The sequence below is a fragment of the Poecilia reticulata genome, linkage group LG1 (assembly GCF_000633615.1).
Source record: "Poecilia reticulata strain Guanapo linkage group LG1, Guppy_female_1.0+MT, whole genome shotgun sequence".
NCBI lineage: Eukaryota > Metazoa > Chordata > Actinopteri > Cyprinodontiformes > Poeciliidae > Poecilia > Poecilia reticulata.
Window position 1 is genome coordinate 8,573,240 of NC_024331.1, and position 23,727 is coordinate 8,596,966.

At 38.9% G+C, this 23,727-nt stretch overlaps 1 protein-coding gene across 1 annotated transcript in view; it reads right to left on the reverse strand.

Moving 5' to 3' along the window:
• smc3 (structural maintenance of chromosomes 3) overlaps positions 1-22,717 on the reverse strand; it is a 31,526-nt gene extending 8,809 nt beyond the window's left edge. Inside the window, exons 1-23 of the mRNA XM_008411006.2 lie at positions 22,531-22,717; positions 21,819-21,894; positions 21,151-21,189; positions 20,994-21,061; positions 20,756-20,827; positions 19,622-19,701; positions 19,438-19,516; positions 18,741-18,858; positions 18,236-18,411; positions 17,980-18,060; positions 16,927-17,091; positions 13,842-13,963; positions 13,371-13,584; positions 13,099-13,202; positions 11,463-11,562; positions 10,504-10,664; positions 9,163-9,304; positions 8,329-8,479; positions 8,081-8,233; positions 2,909-3,060; positions 2,215-2,373; positions 1,203-1,310; positions 968-1,076 (exon numbers count right to left, since the gene is read on the reverse strand). Coding sequence (XP_008409228.1) covers positions 968-1,076; positions 1,203-1,310; positions 2,215-2,373; positions 2,909-3,060; positions 8,081-8,233; positions 8,329-8,479; positions 9,163-9,304; positions 10,504-10,664; positions 11,463-11,562; positions 13,099-13,202; positions 13,371-13,584; positions 13,842-13,963; positions 16,927-17,091; positions 17,980-18,060; positions 18,236-18,411; positions 18,741-18,858; positions 19,438-19,516; positions 19,622-19,701; positions 20,756-20,827; positions 20,994-21,061; positions 21,151-21,189; positions 21,819-21,894; positions 22,531-22,545 — 2,644 coding nt within the window. The 5' untranslated portion in view covers positions 22,546-22,717. The remainder of the gene's footprint in view (positions 1-967; positions 1,077-1,202; positions 1,311-2,214; positions 2,374-2,908; positions 3,061-8,080; positions 8,234-8,328; positions 8,480-9,162; positions 9,305-10,503; positions 10,665-11,462; positions 11,563-13,098; positions 13,203-13,370; positions 13,585-13,841; positions 13,964-16,926; positions 17,092-17,979; positions 18,061-18,235; positions 18,412-18,740; positions 18,859-19,437; positions 19,517-19,621; positions 19,702-20,755; positions 20,828-20,993; positions 21,062-21,150; positions 21,190-21,818; positions 21,895-22,530) is intronic.
• Positions 22,718-23,727: the final 1,010 nt, after the last annotated feature.

The following is a 23,727-nucleotide window of genomic DNA, read 5'->3' on the forward strand; positions in this document are numbered from 1 at the left end:
GTGTTAACGCTATAAAATGAACGCTCTCTGTCATGGTATCACTCATGGAAGGATTTCTTTACTTAAATGGGTTCATTTTTCAGAGGGATACACAGTGAGGGTATCGTGATTTTAGTAATTAAATGTTTATAAGRGCGATYTTCAGTTGTYCTTCCATGGAAGCGGGCAACTTTCAAACGGAAATAAAACACTTTTTAATATAAGTTGCTGCTTTGACATGATCACAGAACTGCCAAAACACCTGTACAAAAATCCTCAATAAAACATAAAATGTTAGAAAATCAGACGCCAGACAAAGTGAATCTCAGCAACGTCATCAGCCGGTGTAACGCTGAMCTGATGCGGTGAAGCTACTACTAGCAGGAGAGGAGCTGCGCCAAGAAGCTAACAAATACTGAAGAGAAGAAGAGCTGCCATCGATACAGTTGCAACCAAGCATGATTTAATGTTACGAAATACAGTTTTAGCAAATTGCTCAAAGTCTAAACTGGTATTGTTGTGATTGTAAGGTGTAAAGTTTACCTTCGACCAAMCGCCCCCCAAAGGAATCCCAGCGCCCCCCTTTTGTAAAAATTTCCGCCAACTTTCTGTCTTGTCCTCTTTCCTTTGCCCAGCACCACTTGTTTTTAATTCCTTTCTCAACTAAACGTGTTTCTTTACTGGGGGAGACAAACTCCATCTTCTTTCATATCGCATTTGATTTAACYGCCGAACCKAACGCATGCGCTTCTTTTCTACAAACCGTTTTACAGTCATTGGCCAAGAACAYGGGAGCTAGAACTCTGATTGGCAGACGTCTTTGTCTATWATCTACAGTTTGGTTGAGGCRGGCCGTTTGGTCAAAAGCCGGAAATCCGGTCCCCRGCCGGAGCTCTTTAAGCCCTGGCTGGATACTAACCACAAAAATAACTATAGCAAAGCTCCACAAAACACAGTGAGAGCCTACAAACTTTCATTTCAGACCTACCATCTGATCGAGCCAAAGTCTCTTTAACTCGTTTGTTGATGCCGTCGAGCTCAGACGTGGTCGCCGTGAGAACCGTGCCGCCCTCCGTCTCACGCAGCTCATTCAGCTCCTATATCATTATTACAATTTTAAAAAGTGTTACTAGATTCCTCTGCTTTGGATTCCTAAGTTCCTAAGAATAATTAAAGAAATTCAATGAACAGATTTCCTTTTTTTTTCTTCAAAGCACGATCACCTGTTCGACTTGATCAAGACGTTTCCTCAGGTTCTCGTTGAGATACGTTTCCACTCGGGTCATGATTCCCTCCAGCTTGATCCTCTCGTTTAACAGCTGCCTGTTGTCCTGTGAGGAAACAAAAGATCATCCATTAGTCATTAATTGGCCAATTCAAAACGAATAATGTCGACTATTCTCCTGCATCTCAAAAACAAACACCACAGAATCACTAAATCAAGTCCTGGTAGGAGCTACGATTAAAATAATTTCTCTATTCAAAACTGTGAGTTATATGACAGCGTGATGTCGTTTGTCCAACACGGCTATTCATCATTAAAAGAAGGGGTTGCACAGAGAAGGTGGGGTTGCTATGCGATGATGAGAGGAGCTCWGCAAGATGGAAACAGACCACAGCTGCAGTCGTCTYGAGGACAATGGTGGAAAACGATACAATGGAGGCAGCAGATGTTTATTGTGCTCCTCATTTTCCCTTCAACAATTACATCTGAAACACGCCTTTTGATTCCAGAGTCGGAAGCGTTCTCACAAAGGCAAAAATAACAACTACAAATTGGCCCGATAAAMACTGGGATTCAATTATCGTGTCATGTTTAAGATCTTAAAGTCATCTTTTTAAAATCACTGCGATCAAAATAGAGTCTGTGGGTGAAACGTCGGCTAACGACGTTTGTTAGCTTTCTCAGACTCAAATGTCTTTATTCTAGCTAAAATAAAGACAGCTAATTTTTTTTTAAAATCAAAGCAAATGAGAAAAGTGTTGCAGCTCAAAGTATTTTTTTTCAAAATTTCACACAATTGGGGAAAAAATTTATTTATTTATTTTTAAATCACATTTTGTACTTTTCAAGATTTTAAAATGTTACCTAATTTTCACAGTAATCCCCCAAGCCAACATTAAATGTAGTTTTAAACAACTCCAGCCAATCACTTCACAAGGATTTTTCCATGTCATTTTCAGCTGGCGGATAATTCAGAGGATGATAAGGAGCTTTTTGCYGTTTCTCCTGACCTGCTGTAGCTGACGGATCTCGTCGTTGAGGTCGTCGACGCGCCTCTGGTCYTCCAGGCTGAGCTGGGAGAGGAGGTCAGTGCCGAGCTCGGCCTTCAGCGACTCCCTGGTTGACTCCATGGCGTGGAGGCTGGCCTCCAGGCTCTGCAGACTACGTTGCTGAAGAGAAAGAACAACAACAGATGAAACTCCTGAAAGATGGGGATAAAAACTATTTTGTCACTTGTGCTAAATTCACCCAAGCGACAAAAACTGAATGCATGTGTACGAACCTTAAAAACCCAAATGCAACGCCTAAAAAAATTATTTGAAAAGAGTTTATGCCTTCGTCTTCTTGTGACAACGACTGTGTGTGATTGACAACTTAATTTTCTTGTACGGCGATAAGATCTTAAGCTTGTTTTGTCGCAACCACAGTAGAACAATCCTATCGTGAGAAAAAAAGAGCTGAAGCTAATTTCTAAAGCAATGAGATTTATTTATTTGAAAATATAAAAATGTTTTTWWAAAAAAGCGACTTTTAGACTCATTCAGAACAGTCTAAAAGAATGGGTTTGTCTATGCATCTATAGCTTTTCCAAACACAGAAAACGCTAAAAAACGTCTCCAGTCCTGTTAAGACTGTGTAGAAACCTGGAGAAATCAACTCAACGGTCTGGTCAGCGGTAAACACCAGTGGGAGAAGATGTCTGACCTTGGGCATGAAGGTCTTCTCAGACTGCTGCCTCTTCTCCTTCAACATCTTCATCTCTGACAGGATGCTGTCCCTGGAGGCCTTGAACTTCCTCTGCTGCGTCTCGATCTGCTGCATCTGGTTCATCAGCTGGTCGATCTCGTTGTTGATACGTGGAGCGGCCATTAAGGAGTCACACAACCACGAACTGTTGCCTCATCATCAACAACTACATGGTTATCACTGTGTTAAAGGACATATTTTTGTTTCTGTGCACTTTAAGAGTGTATAAAACACTTCAAATAATAATCAGTGCAACATATATTAAAAACAATATAAAACTGATATTTAGTGAGAAAACAAAAACATGCTAAACGGCCATCCTTCACACATTGGGTACGTTTCTATGTTTACATTTCTGCTTGGGCTGCACTGTATCAAATGAACTAAAACYTTGGAAAGTCTGTTCCCTCCCTGGCCTGTGGTGGCGCTACACCTAGAAGCACTGAAGGAAACCACACAAAAACCTATGAAGAAGACATGAGGGCAACGTCCTTCTTTGTAAAATATAAACAAAATGTAGTAGAGTCAGATTTTAGTTTAGATTTAGAAATAGCTAGCGAGAACCATTTCTCTCGCTAGCGCTAGGTGTACACGTTTGTTTTGGTTGTATTTATTACCCAGAGTGCACTGTGCTACAGAGTCCACTTCCTGCTTCTGGAGCCATCTAAAATCCGCTTGACATTCACAAGACCTTGATAAAAGCCGAACAAACGGCTGGAGTAAATAGAAATTGAAATCTAAGGGAAAATTGCTTATTTCTTAACAAGCTACTCCATCCAAAGTGTTTGATATTAGAAAATGCAAATATAACCATGAGTAATGTAAAAATTGCAAAATAATGTTAAAAAAAATCATGCTAACTCTGTTTTAATGGAAAGGGTGTTCCTGATCTGTTCAGCACCTCCAGTTTTTCTTGACTTTGCGATGGCAAAAATTCAAATAAAATCAACAAATCCATGCATTTTTTCTGTTGAGGCATAATTGTCAATATATTTTACATTTTCCGCAAAAATGGTCAAAAGTGACTTCCAACTGTCACCCGCAGGTGGCGGTATTTCTTCCTTCAACTACACCGCTTCTTCATCGTTACATGACGTCAGGTTACAGCCAAGTGATCAACCAGGAGTCACATCTACCGTCGTACATGAGGGCAAATATCCCAAAATTTCTTGCAAATATTTCTAAAGAAGCACCACAAAATCTGAGACTGATTGCAGAAAAACAAAAAAAGGGGGAAAAAAAGAGAAAATTGCAAAAACAATTGTGAGAGCCTGGAGATTGCTCAACAGGGAACACAGAGTTTATTACAGGGCAGCTTGGAGGCGTTTTGGTGCAACCCATTGGCAACATGACCGGGCTCGGGGAGAAAGATGTTATCAGCTCTGATATCAAGGCAGAAAACTAGACAGAGCAGCTCCTCATCCTCATTATCCTAAATTAACAGGCGGGTTTATTGATCTTCTGGACCTCTGGAGTTTAAAAACACTCAGGCCAATTAATCTGTCGATTAAAACTAAAATGAAAAGAAAGAAAGATGAAGTAACTAGCACAAGACTGGAAACATTTATGGTTTAGCTCATATGAGAGAATATAAATGCCAATCAGGTTCCATTATCACGAGGTCAACGTGACATGTAAAAGCACCGCGGAGCGTCAGGCTCTAATGGGACGTTAGAGAGATAAATGAAAACAGGAAAGGGAGCGAAGTGCATCTGCTCGTACTCCTCTACAGGGCAGCCAAGGAGAGCGGCTTTTAAGTGACTCATYGCAGGGATGAAAGACGAGATCCTGCTTCTCTTGCCTGCTCACACACAAGTACACACACATCTGAAAAGCTACAGTAGATTTTCCCCTCTGTTTGCCTTCGCACGTCGGTGTGAGGCTTTAAACGCTGCACGCATTTTCAAATCTCAGCAGCGGAGAGAGTGACCATTACACCGCACACGCATGTTTCAAATCCCACCTGATCCTCTTGTTATGCCTTTCATGTGCTGTCGTGAAGTGAGTCACGGCTTTGGCAGACATGACCCAATATACACTGATCCTTCATGACCTGCTGAAGTTCTCCTCCTTCTGGCTTCTCGGGCAGCTACACCCCCACAATGGATTTAACCCACGTCCAAAACGGAGGCTCGGCTGTGTGGGATAGCCCCGAGTTCCCRGATTCCTACGACTGTTTTGGATTTCCACGTTAAAACCGGGGCTGAAACGATTAATCGGATGACTCGTGACTAAACAACTGTTGAAACAATAGCCAACTACTTTAGTAATCGATCAATCTTTAACTTGAGCACACGGACTCAGAAAAACAGCCATTTGCTAAAAGAACAACAAACTCAGAGCAGTAATTAAACCAAAACTGTGCAAAATATATACCACCTTTGTCTTCGAAGGCGGGGCTAGGTCCACCCAGGTGTTTTGCACAGCTGAATGGTTGCTATGGGAGATTAAAGGATCTCTCTAAAACATGCATGAAATAATCAAGGCAACACTGCAGGCATGTTTTTGTTGAGGGAATAACATTATATGAAAAACTCAAAAAAGTTGATCTTACATAATACCAACAAAAGTTGATCTTACATAATACCAACTTTAACGTTTTTGGAAAAAAAGAAAAAGTCTTTTCGGAGTTGTACATGTGTCCTACCCAGAACTTCTCAAGTGGCATTTTTTATTTTGGTTCAAATGTGGTAAAAATGTCCACATATTTTCATCCAATTAATCGTCAGATTAACAGACAGGATAATCAGTTCCCAAAATAATCGATAGTTAGATCCACCCTCTCAACACTTCAGCTCAGATTCACATAACTGGATGTTGCAGCAGGTCAATAATCAGGTTCGAGAACCGCTGAGCTTGACCCATGTGAAGGTTTAGCTCAAAAAACAAGCTTGTGTCAGAAAACCAATTTCAATTCAACAAACACCTCTACACTTGAGGCCGTGCGTATAATTTTGACCCCATATGGATTAGAGAAAAATCAAAAAATAAATTCAGACTTGTTAATATGTTACTAAAAGAAAGACTCAAACAAATCGTTAAAAGCCCAAAGCTAATGACATTCCTGGCCACAACAGGCTCTTCAAACTGACACTGTAAAGACGTCCTGTGTGTTTTCTTAGCAAAGTAGATTGAAACAAAAGAATAGAAGAAGTTTCCAGTTTTCGAAACAAAAGTGCAGCAGTGGAATGTGCATCTTTCCAGCAGCTGTTCTTTTGTCACTTCAGTGGAAAGTAGTTAGCGGTATTACACTTTGGGAAAGACGAGGCAATCTGAGCTTATGATGCGTTTTTAGTAGAGATGTGCCGATCAGGTTTTTTCCTGCCGATTCCGATCACMCATGAGGGCGGATCACTGATACTGATCACATAATTATTATTTTTTGATGATAAGCACTACCGGTTACATTATGTGGAAAAAGGAACCATGAATTCACCTTAATTTAGACAAAAACTTGCTTTTAATAACTTCTTCCAAGAAGAAAACTAAACAAAACAGGCATTCTGCAAATTGTACTGCTATCAGTAATACTATCTTTAACAGACTGATAACATATGAAGGCTCTGAAGAGGTTAAATAATGCAAAAAGTCAAAATAAAACCTCAACATTGCCACAAAATTCAAGTATAAAACTTAACATTCAAAGGCAAATACAGGTTCCATTACAATAAACAATCCTGAGTTACTGAATGAAAACGTCCTGATAGCATGGCGGCTAGCTGATTACTGCTAGTTCTGATTGGCTGTTTCTGACTGAGCGGAGTAATTATACAGAGCAGGAAGGAGATCGATTATTCTTTTAGAGATTATCTGTCTCATGTTAGGACAGCGAAAGTTTTAATAAGTATGTAAAATTTATTTTTTTTAAGTTAGATGCTGCAGCTTTAAACAGAGGTTCGGTGTGAGAGTCGCTGCCAGGTGGAGCAGAAGCGGCGCTTCGTCTGTGAAATATTCCTACTTGTAGCACGTAGCAGCGGTTCAACAGCGAGAGCAGAACCAGCGTCTTACACCGCAGCTCGAAGACTTAAATAATTTTGCGAGTTATTTGTTTAGCTTTCCGACAGTCATGATAAACTGGGTGAATGTTTGTAGCTGTGCGCTGCTTTACCTCCTATCTGATCGCTCCGTATGTCTTTTTTACTGCAGTGAGCCTCGATGTAGCCAAACTCCGTTAAGTATGGCATGGTTTTGATGCCAGATTAGATTTGTCGTGTTGATGCATTTTGACCTGCTTCACCCCATATGCTTCAATTTTCCGCCACAACACGCAAACTTCCCAATTCACTCAAGCGTTATAGTTCAACATTGCTTAGGATTTGTTGCTGCGCGTTTGCGCAGTGTGAAGGAAAGAGGAGACCAGCTGCACAGGCAGCTGAGATGCAGGTGATCGGTTTGTGTGATCGGCAACAAGGGATCACCGATCATACACTTTTTCACGGAAATCGGCCGATTATGATCGGTGGCCGATCGATCGGCACACCTCTAGTTTTTACCATTTAATCTCAAGCAGGAAAGTATGTGCAGAAAGTGTATCATACCCATTTTTATAGATTCTCCAATAAACGTAAAAAAAAAAAAACATACTTTCAATTTATTTCATGCTGAAAAATGAGAAAATTATGAAATCAGCTGAATAAGGTTTTGTCTGGCCTTCAGCCTTACAGAAAGCAGATGATTCTTTTTCAGAGAACTGTTCCTGGAACTGGCGGATACGTTAAGCAAACGATAGATCTATGATTTTAAATGTCAGACAGCTTTCCCTCTCGGTTTGGTTTTAGTCACAGGTACATTAAAAAACACAAACACTGTGGCTGATCCCACTGACTCTCCCTTTTTGTGAAGACTCCAGCATGAGTCACTTCACTATAATCAATACATCTCTGTGTGGGGGACATTAGCTGTTTGCTCAAGTGATCATTTTACATAAACTAGGTGACTCATTTTCCAGTGAACTCACCTGGTCCTTGGCCAACATTTTCAGTAACCCTGTAAAAATGTCCAAGTAAAGTTACTCGTGCAAAACGTTTTGTGTTAAACTTTCTGTTCTGCTTCGCATCTAGCTCAGGAAAAAAAAAGCCTCGTTAAATCTCCCTGGTGGAGTCACTCGGGATGTTTTAATGAGAAGGATATGTTCGATGTTCCTCCGCAGGTTCTCGTTGAGCTTGGCCTCCAGCTCGGCCAGCTCCTCCTCGGCCTTCCTCATGTCCTTCTGCAGCTCCAGGCGAGACTTCCTGGTGTCATAGTAACCTCCCGTCAGCGCTCCTCTGTGGCTCACCTGGTCTCCTATTTTAAAAAACACGACAGGCTAAGCATAAAGCGTGGCTCGCACAATTTTAAGCTTTCAGCATTATGAGTCTTCGCAGCAAAGGTTGGCCTACCCTCTAGAGTTATACAGTCCATGGTGAAGGCTCGGGCCAGTTGGGTGGAAACCTCCATGCTGCGACAAATCAGCGTCTTCCCAAACACGTGCTTAAAGGCCTTGTCAAAGTTTGGACTGTAGCGCAGCTTGCTGATCATAGGGATGGCGTCCTGAAGACGGAGCAGTAGGAACATGAACATAAAGAGACTCATATTATGAACAAAAATGTAGGAGTACAGAGTAAAAATAAAGGCTTGCCGAAGCTTTAGCAGAAACTGCGTTAAAGCTGGAATATGTAACTTTCTTTTGTAACATTCTTTTTTTTTAAACTGTCACTACTTCCTGTCGGTATGAGACAATCAGTGGAAAAAGTAAAAATGAAGCTTTTCTGCTTTCTCCCTGTGGTCTTAGTGCCATCTGCAGAAATACACCGCTCAGTCAGAAACCACCAATCAGAGCCAGGAGGGTGTTGTCAATCATGCACGTGTACACGCTGCTCTTACACTCCTGCTTGCTCTATGCTAAGCTACAGAGAGTTTCCAGCAATTTAGCCTTCCGAGAGTGCTCAAGCTAGTTAGCATAGCCACTAACAACAGCAGTTTTCCTGTAACGATAAGTTGATTCTCACCCATTAGCACATTGAGCAGCATGTACACAAGGATGACTGACAGCACTAAGCTCTTCGAAGATTTTGTAGCGCTGTGAGATTTTTTTTTTGTCTGATTATTCATGTCACACCATCTTGTCGCACTTCTACTGAATATGTAATAAAAAAATAAAAACAAAAATAAACATTCTTGTAAAAGTTAAGATACTGCAACTTTAACAGATGGAGATAAAGCAAGGCTCTTACATTGGTTTCTGGGTAGGCGGTGTCTCTGACGTCCAGCTTGCTGAGTGGAAGGAACGTTACTTCTCCGGGTAAGTTCATTTTGTTAAACTCCATGAGGATTTTTGTGCTCACTTCATCCGTTTCCACAATGTGGTAAAACAGTCTGGAAGATACAAGTTGATTGTTTTACTAAAACGCCTGACTAAATTATATCTGTCAATAAAAAAAAGATCAAATACATAAAAGAAGCCATTTCAAAATGATCAAAAAAGAGTCAGATGACACTTCTTGTTCTAATGGTTATGACAATATGTTGGAAACAGAGGAATGCATATTTATTTGAGTGTATACTTTATTTAAYGTTTCAAAACATTCCCTACCGTTTACAAAATTAGTAAAAAGATTAGAAATGCGACAGAACATGCCACATTTCTGAAAAATGTAATAGTTCTATGTAGTCATCAATGTTTCTTTCACTGAATGAAGAAGGCTGCACTTCTACAACACGTCAGCTGTTTATAAGGGTTTAGCTTCGTCGCACTGAGTGTAAACTGGGAGTATATTGGGAAACACGCCAGAAAACACAAACTCTGCTTCAGTATTCCATTTTCTGTTGATTTTATTGATGTTATGTTTACTAGTTAAAGGTAATTTTCACATTAACCAGCTTGTTAACACCCCTACTCGTTAACGCTATGACGAGTCCTTTAGATCAAAGGTACTCAAAGTGAGGCCCCTTTGCTCAATTTAAAAATAGATTAGATAAATTAGAACAAAACTACAACTTTTTAATTAAAATCTATTTACAAAAATACTCGATGAAACACAAAGGGATCATCTTTTCCCAGCTTTCTGGTGTCTTCCTATTATTATAGCAACTAGAACCACGTCTACTCATTGACTCCACACTTGGAGCATTAACAAAAGTTAATACGCCAAAAGTTGTTTCAAATGAAAACTGACCTACATGAGAAATTACAAAATATCTTTAAATTTTCTTAAAGTCAAGCCCAAAATAATGAGCAAACTGATCACCTTTCAATTAACAAGGACAGTGTGCAAAAACCATTTGAATTGTTGAATCCACGAACCTGTTCCCACACACACACAAAAAAAGTATCTGATTACTTTATTTCTTTGATTAAAATAGTTTGTGCTTAATTTACTATTGAGTAGATTTTTTTTTTAAATGAATTAACTTTTGGTTATTTTAGTCTTTAAAAATTATATTATTTAACCCAGGAGAACTATTGAGCTGATTTTTGGCCCACGTGACAAAAAGTTTCCAAACCCTTGCTTAAGATGAATATGTAAGGATTTCAGGCTGGGCATTAAGAGAGAAGAAAAAAAAGCATTTCTCACCGTGTCCCTGCTGTCACTTCCACACAGGTGTAAAAAGCTGGCTCGCACTCAAAATTATTCATGACAATGCCATGGTAACCATTGATGACATGCTGGTTAATCCCCTTCCTCCTAAAATGCTCCAAAACTTTGTTTATGCTGTCGATACCATTCAGAATGGCCTGCGGGAGGAAGAGGAGCAAAGATTAAAGATGTACGAAAGGTTTCAAAACAAAAAAAAGTTGACGCAGCAAATAAATTCAACGTCGATAAACACCAAATGTACTTCGCAGTAATTGTTTTCGTGCATCTGGCACCAGAAACATCTGCAACGTGGAGTGAGGCCGTGACGAAAACAGATAAAGAAAATGTCAATTTCAATATAGAGGGAAACAAAAACCGCTAATCTAAACCACTAGAGAGAAGGGGGGCAGATAAGGGCGAGTCCATCAAACGCAGGAAACAGACTGAATCAGCTGGGACAAAAACGAGAAAATAAATAAATGTATGACATTTGTCCGTGAAGCTGCAAGCGGCCTCCTTTCATCTCGGCTGATATTATTCAGAGGTGATATTTGATTGATGCGTGTGCCCAGAAGGAGCGGCTGGATGAGGCAGAGACGAGTGAGTCACATGTAAATTTAGCGAGCCGTCATAAGGTGCRAGCGTTGAGGCAGATGAATGATTTCGCCTGACATACCTATCCTGACAAGCGGGCTGAGTCACAAAGTGAATTCTTGGCGGCGTTCAGTTGGGCTCGCTGAAGCACTTTACTTGCCAATTTCTTACTCTTCTCGAGTAAGTGGATATGTGGACAGATTACTCGAATAGATTTGCAGCGTGACAATGGCTAAACGTGCGAATGCATGTGGCCTGGTAGAAAACGAGTCTCTCTCCTCCTCGTCTGCAGGCTGTGTTGGTCGTCCTGGTTTTCTGTTACGCAAGTCAGCGATTGCAAAGTCCCGCAGAGAGACACAGACCTTGCCTGTAGCCGCTCGGAGGAGCTGCTGTTTCTTCTCCAGGTCCTCTCGCTTGGCTGCCAGGGCCTGTTGCTCTGCGTTCTCCTCCCGCCACAGGTAGCTGGATGGACACACACAGTCGCACACTGTTACACTTATGTCGCTAGAGATCCGAGCCCGGCTACGGCAGCAAGGCTCGAGAGGCAAGGCGCTCGGCGAGAATTGAGAAGAAAAAAAAAAAAGACATGATGAACGCGTGTTCACTGTGGCAGGTCTGCACTGAGAAAAGTGTTGGAATCCTACAGTTTATTTCTCTAGATATATGAAACTAGAGCTGCAACCTGAGACATTATTTTACTGATCAGTTATTCAGATGATTGATCAGATGAAAAAAATGTACATGTGTGTGTGTGCGTGCGTTTATAATATTAAAAGGTGAAAATAAAAAACTTTATATAAAAAAAAATTATAATTTTCCCTAAAATGAAATAACACAACATTATTTAGTGAACGTCATAGGATGCATCTGCAACAAAATATGAAAATTCAGCTCTTTCTGCTTGACTAATCAGTACAGTGTGTGACTGATTTGGTGATTAATTTTGGGTTTACTGATTAATAATTGGGCAACCAAAGGTGCTTATAAGGACACCTTTTATTTATTTTTTACAAAATTTGAACTGGGTGAAACTAAAATGCCACTTGAGGAATTCAAGGTGGAAAATAGTTCAAGTAAAAATGTATTTTTATCATCTTAAATGCAGAATGTATGCATCTTCTGTACAATTTTGGCTTAATTATTGCTCTAAAAATGTTTTCCTTTCAGCAAATTGTCTTTTTTGTAGTCTGTAAGCTCTAGTTAACGATTAATTGATTACTAAATTATTTGACATTATTTCAGCAATCGATTAATTGTTATTAATCGTTTCAGCCCTATATGAAACAAAATGATGTTTCAAACCTAGTTTACTATAAAATTAAAAATCTTCCATTCAGCATGTCACATTTCTTTATCTATTTTTGATATCTGCATCAGTTTGTAAATTAAATCAGGACATCTTGAAGCAAAAATTGTTAATTGTTCATTTCATAAATAAAGGCTTCTTAGTTTGCCTCTTATTTACCTGGAAAAAAGCAAAGACTCAAAGTGGAGGTTGTGGGAATGAGAAAAATTAGCAAAAATATTTAGCATAGTTGAGATTTTTTTAATTGATTTAATATCTTAATTGAAATATTGCTGGATATGGGTTAAACATCAGGGATGTTATGTTACTTCTCTAAGAAGAAGGGCTTATCAAGCTGTTTGCATTGCAGATATACAACAATATTCGATCTATGGCTTCAACCTCTGCAGAACAATTACATTTGCAGAGAAGAAACATGTCAACATTAGCGTAGCACTACAACGAACTGCTCCATAAGAAGAATAAAAAACATCATCCGAAAAGCAAGACGTGAGTTTAGGGAAGACTGCTGCTGAATGTGTCCAGACAGAAGCAAATAATCGACATTATTGACTTTTTATTTTTAAAACCAAACCAACTTCATGTTGATTCGTCGATTCATACAGAGGCGGATGTGAAAAAAGGTTCAGATTCAATTTCAGAAAACTATCACACCAAGACAAAAATTTGTCTTGGTGTCAAACAATTCTTACTTTCTTTCACTTTGGAGTTCATCTTTCTTGTTCTTCACTTCATAATACTTTTTGTCCAGCTCTTCAACGCGGGTCTTCACCTCATTTAAATCTTGATCAAGTTTCTAGGAGACACAAAATGAACAATGCTCACACCAACTCTCTTGTTAGGAGCTCAGACGAAAGAAATATAATTTATGCTCAATCTGATCCAAGGTACATATAGAGATGTGAAATGATTGAGACACCACAGAAATAAGCAGCAACTTCAGTGTTCAGTTTTGAGGTCTTACGTTGTACTGCTCCAGGTTCTTCTCCTTGTTCATCTCCGTGTCCTCCAGGTCTTTGTGGATGGCTGCAATCTGCCTCTTCTTGTCATTTATGGCCTGGTCCAGCGACTTCAACTCTTTCTTGATCCACTTGTCCCTCTCCTCCTTGGAGGTGAACTGACTGCCGCGGCCCTGCTTGGCATACAGGTCAGTCCTCTCCTGGGTAGCTTGAGCCAGTCTGGAGTGGGGGAAAAAAAAAGCTTTAGTAGTCGGCTTAAACAACAAAGACAATATCGGTCACATTAAATATTATCAAACCTCAAAAGGTGTTGGTTTGGCTTAATGTTAAMAGTTTTATTTCACGTGAAACCTGCTTTCCAAAGTTTCTTGAACTTAAAAACATTCCAGCTAGTGTAAGCCGTGCTTTCACCGAGTGCTGACTGACTCATGGCGTTCTGCTTGGTCGTCAGCTGCGTARCGATGAGTCATCCCTACCTAGAGATGCCCCGCTCCTCCTTTTCCTTCACCATGTTGAATTTGGGTTCGGTCTCCTGGAGCTCCTTCTGCTTTTCCTCGATCTTCTCCAGCAGCTTCTGACGCTCCTTCAGCAGCCGTTTCTGCCAGAACAAACCGTTTACAGCAAGTCAAACTTCCCTCCGTCAGTAAAGCGCTTTTGCATAGATCGCTGATTATTCTTGTACCTGGTCAAAATGGGTAAAAAAAAAAATCACCCCAGTTTTCCATTCATTTTGTCAATATTTTAAGAGAATAATCAAAAGCTGGTGACGCCTTTTATTTTGCTCCAGATTGGATCAACGCGTGTTCAGTGGCGGAGCCAGAGGGGGGGCCAGTCCCCCCCCTGTCATCTGATTGGCCCCCTTAGTCGCCCCCCCTGATGATTGACATGTAACAGCGCCAGGTTATTCCTGTCCATATTTGGAATCATTCTAAGTCAACCTAATATCTAAAGAAGAAAAACAATAATAAATATATGAAAAGAAAATGTATAAAACTTTATATAAGTCCATGTGATGACATAAATAAATAGATTTATATCAGGCGCAATACCAGCCTCCTTTATACTTGTACTCATAAAAACTCTTGGATGTTTCAGTTATGCAGCGCTGTGGTGCAACTCAAAGGCTAAAGCACTTCATACCTGGTGGTTCTTAAAACACCAATAAGTTATTTATTGATCCTCCGCAAAAAAGAGAAAAAACCRAAGAGGGGCCGACAATGTTCGTAGTTTAGAGCAGAGGTTGCTAGAGATTTTTCGTTGTGCATCAAAGAAAAAAAATAATTTTATTTCCAATTTGTAGTCATCAAACGAAACATTTAGTATTTCTTTGCGAGAACGTTTTTGAAATCAGGTAACATAATGACATGATTAGAAGACGGCAGAACTCTGATCGTTTCCTGATCCCACATCACTTCCCTCAGCGGGAGAAAAACCCAGCAGAAGCGGATCAGCTGCGCTAGGCGCTCCAAAGCTTCTGGTCCGTTAAAGCGTCCAGATCAGAGATGACAGATATTGTTCTTAGTATGATTAATAATGAGCTCCACAATGTTCTCTGTGCGTAAAGTTGAAACTGTCTGCGCACCAAGTGGTCAGCTGCGCTTGATCACATTCTGGACAGAAACAGCGAACTGCTCTCTGTTCTTATCAAGATGAGGGTGAGGAGGGAATCTGACATATTAACTCAGTTAMGTTTTTACTGGTTTTGTTTTTAAAACACCATTAACTAAGCAGTGTAACTATATATTGTATATTTGGCGTTTGTCATCTCATGTGTGATTAGTTGGAGTTTAACGGTGGAGCATTTAAGCGCATTTATTGCGCAGCGCTCTGCGCTTGTTTCTGCCTAACGGATCTGCACTTTAATTTCTTTCCTCTCTCAACAGTCGGCTGCTGTTCCTCTACTTAAACTACAATAAGTAGATCACATTCTCTTTAGGTTTTCTCTGTGTGCTCCAAACTCATTAAATGTAAACTCATTAGAAGCCTGAGAACCATCAGGCAAATAATTCTGGTCCGACCCGAACTATTTTTACCTGTCAAATTACCTGTCCAAACAGAGCTTCCTAACCAAGGTGTAACTCATCAACACGCTGTCAGCAAGAAAGACGCAGTCAGAAAGACGCATTTAGTTCAGTGTCCATGAGATGATATTCAGAAAGGATCTTTWATTTGATTGATTTTAGYTKCCTCTGCGATGAACTCTTTGCGTAAAAGTCTATCATATCTCCATGTGCGCCAGTCAAAGGTGTTAATTATAACATGTCAAATGACAGAAGGGCTTAAAAATAACCAAATATTCAGTTTGGTTATTTTTTAAAATTATATATATATAAATATATATATATATAGATGTGCACACACACATTTTAAATTTTGCCCCCCCAGAGGTAGTTCTGGACCCCCCAACTTTAAAAGTCTAGCTCCGCCACTGCGCGTGTTCACTGTGGCAGGTCTGCACTGAGAAAAGTGTTGGAATCCTACAGTTTATTTCTCTAGATATATGAAACTAGAGCTGCAACCGGCAGCCAGGATGAAGCTCCAAACCAAAAAAAAAATGTAAAAAATAACATTTTCTTCTATGCCTGTCAGCCACTTTACACAAGACCATATGGAGACCGATCCGTGCCAATTGTGCAGGCAAAAAAATAAAAAAATAAATAAAAAATCATGCCAAAAGGAATGTATAGTGGGCCTGAAGGTGATTCTGCTGATTACTCGTTTCGCTTCAGCAATGCTCACATTCGGTTTTTTCCGTATGAAGTTTGAAAAACAGACTTGGACTGAAATGATTAATCGGCTTAATAGTGACCAATCGATCACTGAAATAACCAACAAATTTAGTAATTGATTAATCATTAACTGGAGTATTCAAACTATAAAAAAAGGTAATTTACTAAAATAAATGCATATTCAGAGCAGTAATAAAGCCAAAACTGTACTGTCCTGTACTGTATCAAATTTGCATTTAAGTTAAAAGCACCTATGTCTGTTGATGCGATTCACTCAAACTCCTCAACTGGCATTTTAATTTGTAGTCAACTGGTTCAAATTCACTAAAGGAATTTTTCAGCACATAGAAAATAGGAGAGTAAAAAGAAAGATTGGGTGAAACATGGATGGATGAACAGAAAAACAGAACAGGTTTGGACGGATAATAGTCAAACAAAACGAATTGACAAATTATGTATGAWAAACAAAATGATGGACTGAAAAACATACAGAATGGGATAGAAAATTAAGTTTAGAAATGTAAATATTTTCCACTTCATTCAGACCTGGAAAACACTTGAAACAAATTCCACACTTTTCCAGAGTTTTCCAGGCTGCATAGGAACCCCGTTTCAACTATTCAGTTTGCTCTTTTCTTAACATTTCAGCAGCTCGATACAACCGGTTGAACAGAAATTCACAAGCAAGAAGCTGCCTTTCCAGTTAAGAACCAGCTCAAGCAAAGCGAGTGAAGACGGCCCTCCCTGCTTTCCCACAGTGGTGCGGATGAACACGAGGGGTGCTGGTGCACCGTCACGTGYTTTCTGTGACGCAGATCGGAGGCTTCCGTACCCTCTGTTCGCTGTTGCCTGCCAACTCATCCTGCAGGTCCTTGGCCTTCAGCTCCAGCTTGGTCCTCTGCTTGATCTGCTCCTGGCGCTCCGCCGACAGTTGCTCTCTCTCCTCCTTCATGGCAGAGACCTTGGACTTGAGCTCGCGCACAACGCGCTCCGTCTCCTGCAAAAGAAAAAGAAAGAAATGAGTGCGAGATTCATTTTAGAGGAATTTTCACTTGTTGACTCACTAGCAATTCAGCAACAGAAGACATCATTACTGCAGACAGAATATTATTTATTTATCTAAAAATAAACTGGTTATTTATCTCTGTGCACCAAAACTAAGACCAACTCAAAATGAGATATGATGTGGAATAAATACCCAAGCATATGTATTTTTATATTGCCCCCCCAAAAAAAAATTTTCCCACACAATGAAAAGAAAAAGAAGTACTTGTTTATGATCAATTTTATTCTAACAATAAAAAATGTTTGTCAAAATTGTCATGCAATTAATTCATCGATTTATTGTTTCAACTAAACAAAATTTATGTTGTTAAGAATATTTTTAACAAATGTCTTTCAAAATTTGAACACCTTCAAAATATGGAGGTCTAATCCTGACAAAAATAAATGAGAAAAAACCCCACTAAAAACAGGACATTAGAAAAAGAGAAAACAATAAATAATAAAACTGAAAAGTAAACTACTTAATAAAACGGAAAATAAAATTAGTATTTTACAGAAGAAGCACAAATGCCACATCCCGGTTTCATTTCGGGATATTTGCTCGTCTTTTAGTCCCCGATGTATTATTCAAAATATAAATGAAATTATGTTGAAAATGCTAAAACAAATATTCATGGCAAATATCATAATCAAATAAGTTGGTAAAGATTTTATTTTTTGAAAGCAATATTGCAGCATTAATTACTTTATCAAGTCATTTATTTATTTCTACATTTATTGCCAATTTTGACAGGATCAGTCCTCCGTGTGGATAAGAACACACAATATATTTATATATATATATTTTTTATACACATATCAGTTTATTTTTTAGCTTTACCTCTACTTTGTCCCGGGCGTCTTGCTGAGCGTCACGCAGCTGTCTGGATTTGTCTCCACAGGTTTCTCTCTTGGAGGACAACTAAAAACGGCCAAGAAATAAAAATAAAAACCACAGAATTCAAGAAACAAACAACAAAAACAAGAGGTTTCCTGCTGTACATAGTGACATTTTTCACTATTCAATGTACTCATTTGGTCCTCTGCCTTTCCAGTTAAGAGCCAGCTCAAGCAAGACACTTGTGTAAATTGATCACCTCATCTAGTTTGGCACGAGTTTCGTTCAGCTCCTGGTTGTAAATGGTGTACTCCAGAGCTCTCCTCATCTTGTCCCACTTCTGGTACTGAGCCAGCTCCTCCTTCTCGTCCTCCAGGGTATGCAGACGCTCCTCGATGTACTTCAGCAGCTCATTGATCTTCTCTCGCTTTCCCTCTGGAGAGAAAAAAAAACACACGAGCCGGGTTGTTGTGCAGAAATGTCAACTAAAGTTTAGTTTAACAGTACATGATGTTCACTGATAATCGCTGCTGTTGCAACTGCAGTAAAAAAACATCTGAGAAATCAAACCAGCTGTAATAGAACGTTGTGTTCAGTTATTATCCAGATGAAAAGCTGCAAAATACCAGCAACCCTCTCTCAAGAAGTTGCAGGTTTATTATCGCCTTACGCTTCAGGGTCATAACTCGACATGATCCATGCCTTCTTCTTTTCAAGTTTACTAAAACCACGTATGTTTTATAGCTTAAATTCAAAACTTTTACCCGTTTCCTTCATGAGAGAAATACTCTCCTCCTTCCGTTCGTCGTACACTCGCGTTCCTGCCACTTCTCTCAGAAGCTTCAGTCGCTGAGAATCGGGCGCTGTGGCCATTTGGTTGATCTGCAAGAAGAATTTAAAAATCAATCAAGTCAGTCAAATTTATTTGTACAGCACATTTCAACAACAAGGCAGTTCAAAGTGATTTACATAATGAAAGTCATAGAAGACACAGTCAACACCTGAAACATTACKGTCAAGCCGTCATTACKCATCAAATTGTTGGTCAGTGTTTCATTTATTATGGTACAAAAAGCAAATCTAGACAAGTGGGCTTTTAGTCTAGATTGAGAGGAAGTCAGTGTTTCAGCTGTTCTACAGTTTTCCGGAAGTTTGCTCCAGATTTGTGGTGCACAGAAGCTGAATGCTGCTTCTCCATGTTTGGTTCTGGTTATGCTAAGCTAAGCTTCTAGGGATTTATAAACTAACTAAAAGATGCAATGAAGATGGAAATACCTAAAGTTAGTTTATSTCATCAAATCTTTATTCTGAGAAATGACAAAGATTACAAATCAACATTGGTTTAAGGAGGCGAAGAAAATTCTGTTGGAGCCTCCTGCTCATCTCYCATCACAGCAGCATMATTTCACATCACACTGATGAATTTAGAAGAAAAAGAAAAAAAAATCATAGTTTTCTCACCTTTCCCTGCTTGACAATGTAGTACGGGTTACTGCGCGAGAAGCCGGCGCTCTCCAGAAGGTTCATGACGTCATTCTTACTGCAACAAGAAACGGGCACGAAACTTAGGAAGGACGCAGAGTTGGACGGTTTTCTGTGGGACTTTTTACAAGTACATGGACGGTCGAGCCGCAACAATACGCACGTCACCATCTTCTTGTCCAAGAAGTACTGGTCCTTCTTCGCGCCGATGACACGGCGAAGGGAGACCTCCTCTTTGTCAATCTGGAGGGAGAGAAATTTCTCACTAGTGATGCAGACGGTCCCACATAACGGMTGATTTGTGCAGCTTATACAACAGCATTATGCAACTAGGCTTGAATGCAGTTTMTAACTCAGTTCAACAAACTTTAGATTTCTACTTAACGCCGTCGCAATAAGCAATAAATGAATTAATCGCAATTAGCGCGATCATTTTATGGACAATAGTCGTTAAAGAGATGAGAAACGCTGCAAGCATTTGACACCCTGTTGCCAAGTAATAAGTTTGAAGTTCCTGTCACTTCTGCCTGTTTTCCCTGTCTAAACTGATATGCAATTTTGGTTAGTGAAACTTCATTAACCATTTAAATGATTATTGTTTCGTTTTATTTTGGATATTTAAAATGTTTTAAAGTTCCAGTGTTAAAATTTTCTTTAGAACCTAAAGTTGTTTTTTTTAAATATGTGAGTGGGTATACAATAAGCCATTATTATTATTATTATTATTATTATTATTATTATTATTATTATTATTATTATTGTATTAGTTGAAAATGGTTGCAAATTGACATAATCATAGTTTATCGTAATAATTTTTGGGACAATTTATCTCCCAGGCCTATTTCTACTACACTTAAAGAAGCAACTAGCATCATTATCAGTAGTGTGTGTAGCTGAAGCAGAAATGTGTAATTACACACCTATAGAAATTTGTTACATATTTGCCCTGAGCACAATTTGTTATCTTGTTAACCTGATACGTACAGAAGACAAATACTCCAAACAATATTAAAAATAATATTAGTTTCGTCAAAAAACTAATATTAGTTTAAATATGTCTTCAGACATATTTATGAGCACTATGATCATTATCCAAATGACTTAAAACCTTCAAGACTTTCAGCAAAACACTGTTGAAGCCCAAATTCCCAAGCATCTTACAAAGATTAGAAATGTCACTTAGCATTATTTGTTATGCATTATCTCTGTAGTTCCAAAACTAGAAATGGCAGTGACATTTTGAGGCTCAAAAAGCAATGGTTGAGAGAAAGATGACAGAGAAAATGTTAATTCATACCGGCAGCCGGTTGTCGGAGTTATCGAATATAATCTCCACAAAAGCTGAAATGACACGTGGACCAGTTCCTTCCTGCAGTAACACAAGTAGAAAAACATAAATAATTTWAAAAACCTAACTTTCACAATGATAATCCTGTCATTAASGTTAAAATACTTCCTTGTTTGTTTMAAGGTTGTAAAAGTTTTTTCCACCCCCAATAGAGCAATTCAAGCTACATTTAGGAGACTGAACTCACATGAAGCAGGGCCAGGCGCTGTTCAGGTCGCAGATGGCTGAATTCATCGCTGAGCACAAACTGGATGGCTGCAAAAGACAATTGAACATTGTGGTGACTTTGTTATTGTTTTACACATGTTGGAGAAGTCCAGCTGAATAAGTAAAGGCGCACATACCATAGAAAAAGTTACTTTTTCCAGATCCATTTCTGCCGACTGAAACAAAACAAAGTTGGTGAAGTGGAGATATGGAAACACTCACACAGCTCAGCATTACCAAAACATATTGTGATGATAGTACTGATTATTAACCTATATSTTTCAAATAAATTATTGGCAGACAGAAATTTCCTACTCATAACAAAAAAGACACGTTTCCAAAACATGTTTCCGTTTCTATGACAGATGGCTGTTTGTTCACTACAGTGTTTCAATGACCGGATGTCTAATAAAGAAAACATAAGAMATCAACCAAATCATTATAGTTAATGAAGGTTTTCAAATACCAGTGTGGCAAAAACTACAGTTGTAATGAATGTTTCATGGAAAATATCAAAACTTTTGAGACCAAGTGATTTTATGTCTTATTTGAACCTACATTCAAAGCCTATCATTTTAAGTTCTCTTAATGCTCATTTGGATGAAATCATTTGTTCTGATGTACATCTCTTTTGAAATTGTTAAACCTATTTGAGTTGTTTATATAAAAGCTTAGTYAACATTGCACGCAGCAGCAGCTAGCATACAAAAATATACCAGTGGAAATTATGGTATATGGTAATTATGGTACTTCTATGCAGGATAAAAACACAATTTGAAATTTAAAAAAAAAAGCACAAACTCACCGATCACATTGTGCTTGGGACTAAAGGGGTCCACAACAGTTTGATCCCTATAACTTCTGAACCCCTGGATAATGACCTGCAGATAAACCACCACAAACAGCATCTCCTTTAGCATAACAGTAACAATGTGCAATTAGTATGCAAGTGTCGGAAAAGGCATATTTAGGAAAGTTTCTTGCAGAATTGTCTCAGTATGTGAACTTTGTATGTGGGGATTTTTGCACCAAATACAGATCCTAAAAGCGGGACTGGGCCATTTGACCCAAGCGCTGGCGCTAGCTTTCATTCAGAGCGTTACTAGCCTTATAACAACATAATGTGATGATTATAATAGGCAAAAGTACTATCGATGGCTCATTTGCATTGCAGAGTTACGTGCAATATAATGCTGGTAACCACTGGCATTAAAAACCATAGCACTAAAGGTATAAAAATCCACACCAACTACTAGATTAATGGCGTTAGCTTAGCTTCTTAACATGGAGACGTGCAGCGGCTAAAGATAAAAACAGGCCACACCGACACCTAACTTTACAGGAAAAAAAACTTGACTTTAACTGCATTTTCAGAATCTTTATATGGTTTTATAAAACAATTAGCATATTACGGGTGAAATCTTCACAGCGTTTACTTTAGCTTTAGCATACCGTTAAGCTAGCATGGTTATAGATTAGTTAGGCTCTACCATGCAGAAGCCCGGAGGATAGCTTACTTGTTTAATATACATGGCTGCCTAAACAAGACGTCCCCTGGATCACACCTGGAGAATAATATCCTCCACACACTAAATAAAACAGCCCGAGAAATTAGGAACAATAGAACAACTGCTGCATATAAAAAAAAAATCATGGAGTGTATGCTAACAGAGAATAACATGGAAAATGGCGGCGGGGGCGGGATAGAGCGGCTCGTACCATTAAGTGAAAACGGGGTCTGCGTAGCTAAAAAAAAACACGGATAAATTGTGTGTGTTTTGAATAATCTTACTCTTAAAGTCTATTATCTTCTATTGAAGTATTAACATTTTAACTATGGCACAGTCGTGTCCAATTTGGCTCCAAAATGCTTTATTGGTATTCACATTTCCTTTCTTAAACAGTTGGTACAATCCGACTCTTCTCCTCTGGGCGCCAAACAAAATTATTACAGTTCTTCCTTTCTCTGCTGTTTCATCTGAACCAGCTGCCTAGAGCAATGTGTACTTAGGAGTTTTATCAATAGGTTATCTAAATTAATAAAGAAAGGTGTTTTTTTTCTAGCGCCATTTAAAAATAAAACATCGAAGCCTATGGGACCATTCGTTCACGGATAATTCATGATTTCAGAACTTGAATTATGAGATTTGTCACAAGAAAGATTATGTACCACAGTTCAGAGAAGATGTCTGAAAACATTTATTGCAACCAGACTTTGACTTTGTCTACTTATTTGGTCATTTAAAGAAGGTTTGGTCGGCACGCTTCATATTTTATATATGCATTTAGTGTTTTGGTTTTTTTAAAGCTGAAATTTCCGAAATTCAAGCCAGAAATAACAAAAAGATGTCCCATAAATCAAAACGTTAATGACAGAGGTTTCTCAGCAGCCCCAACCTCAAAATCCAAAATGGCTGCCTTAAAACGTTGTGGTAGTTGAAGTAAAACGTTTGATTGTTTTTTTTTTTGTATGTCCAGTAGAGTTATATAGAAAGGATTTGTACATGAAGCACTTATCCTAGTTGTTGAGGTAATAAACAAACTCAGCAAATTTATGATGAACACATAGTATTTCTATTTCCAAACATGGTTCTGCTTAGTGTTCAAATGTATTAGTTGGAAACAAATATATTATCCCTAGATTGTATTGATAATTGCAGCATGACTCCAACAAGAAACAAATCATACAAATTTCCTGGCATGCAAGTAGAAAA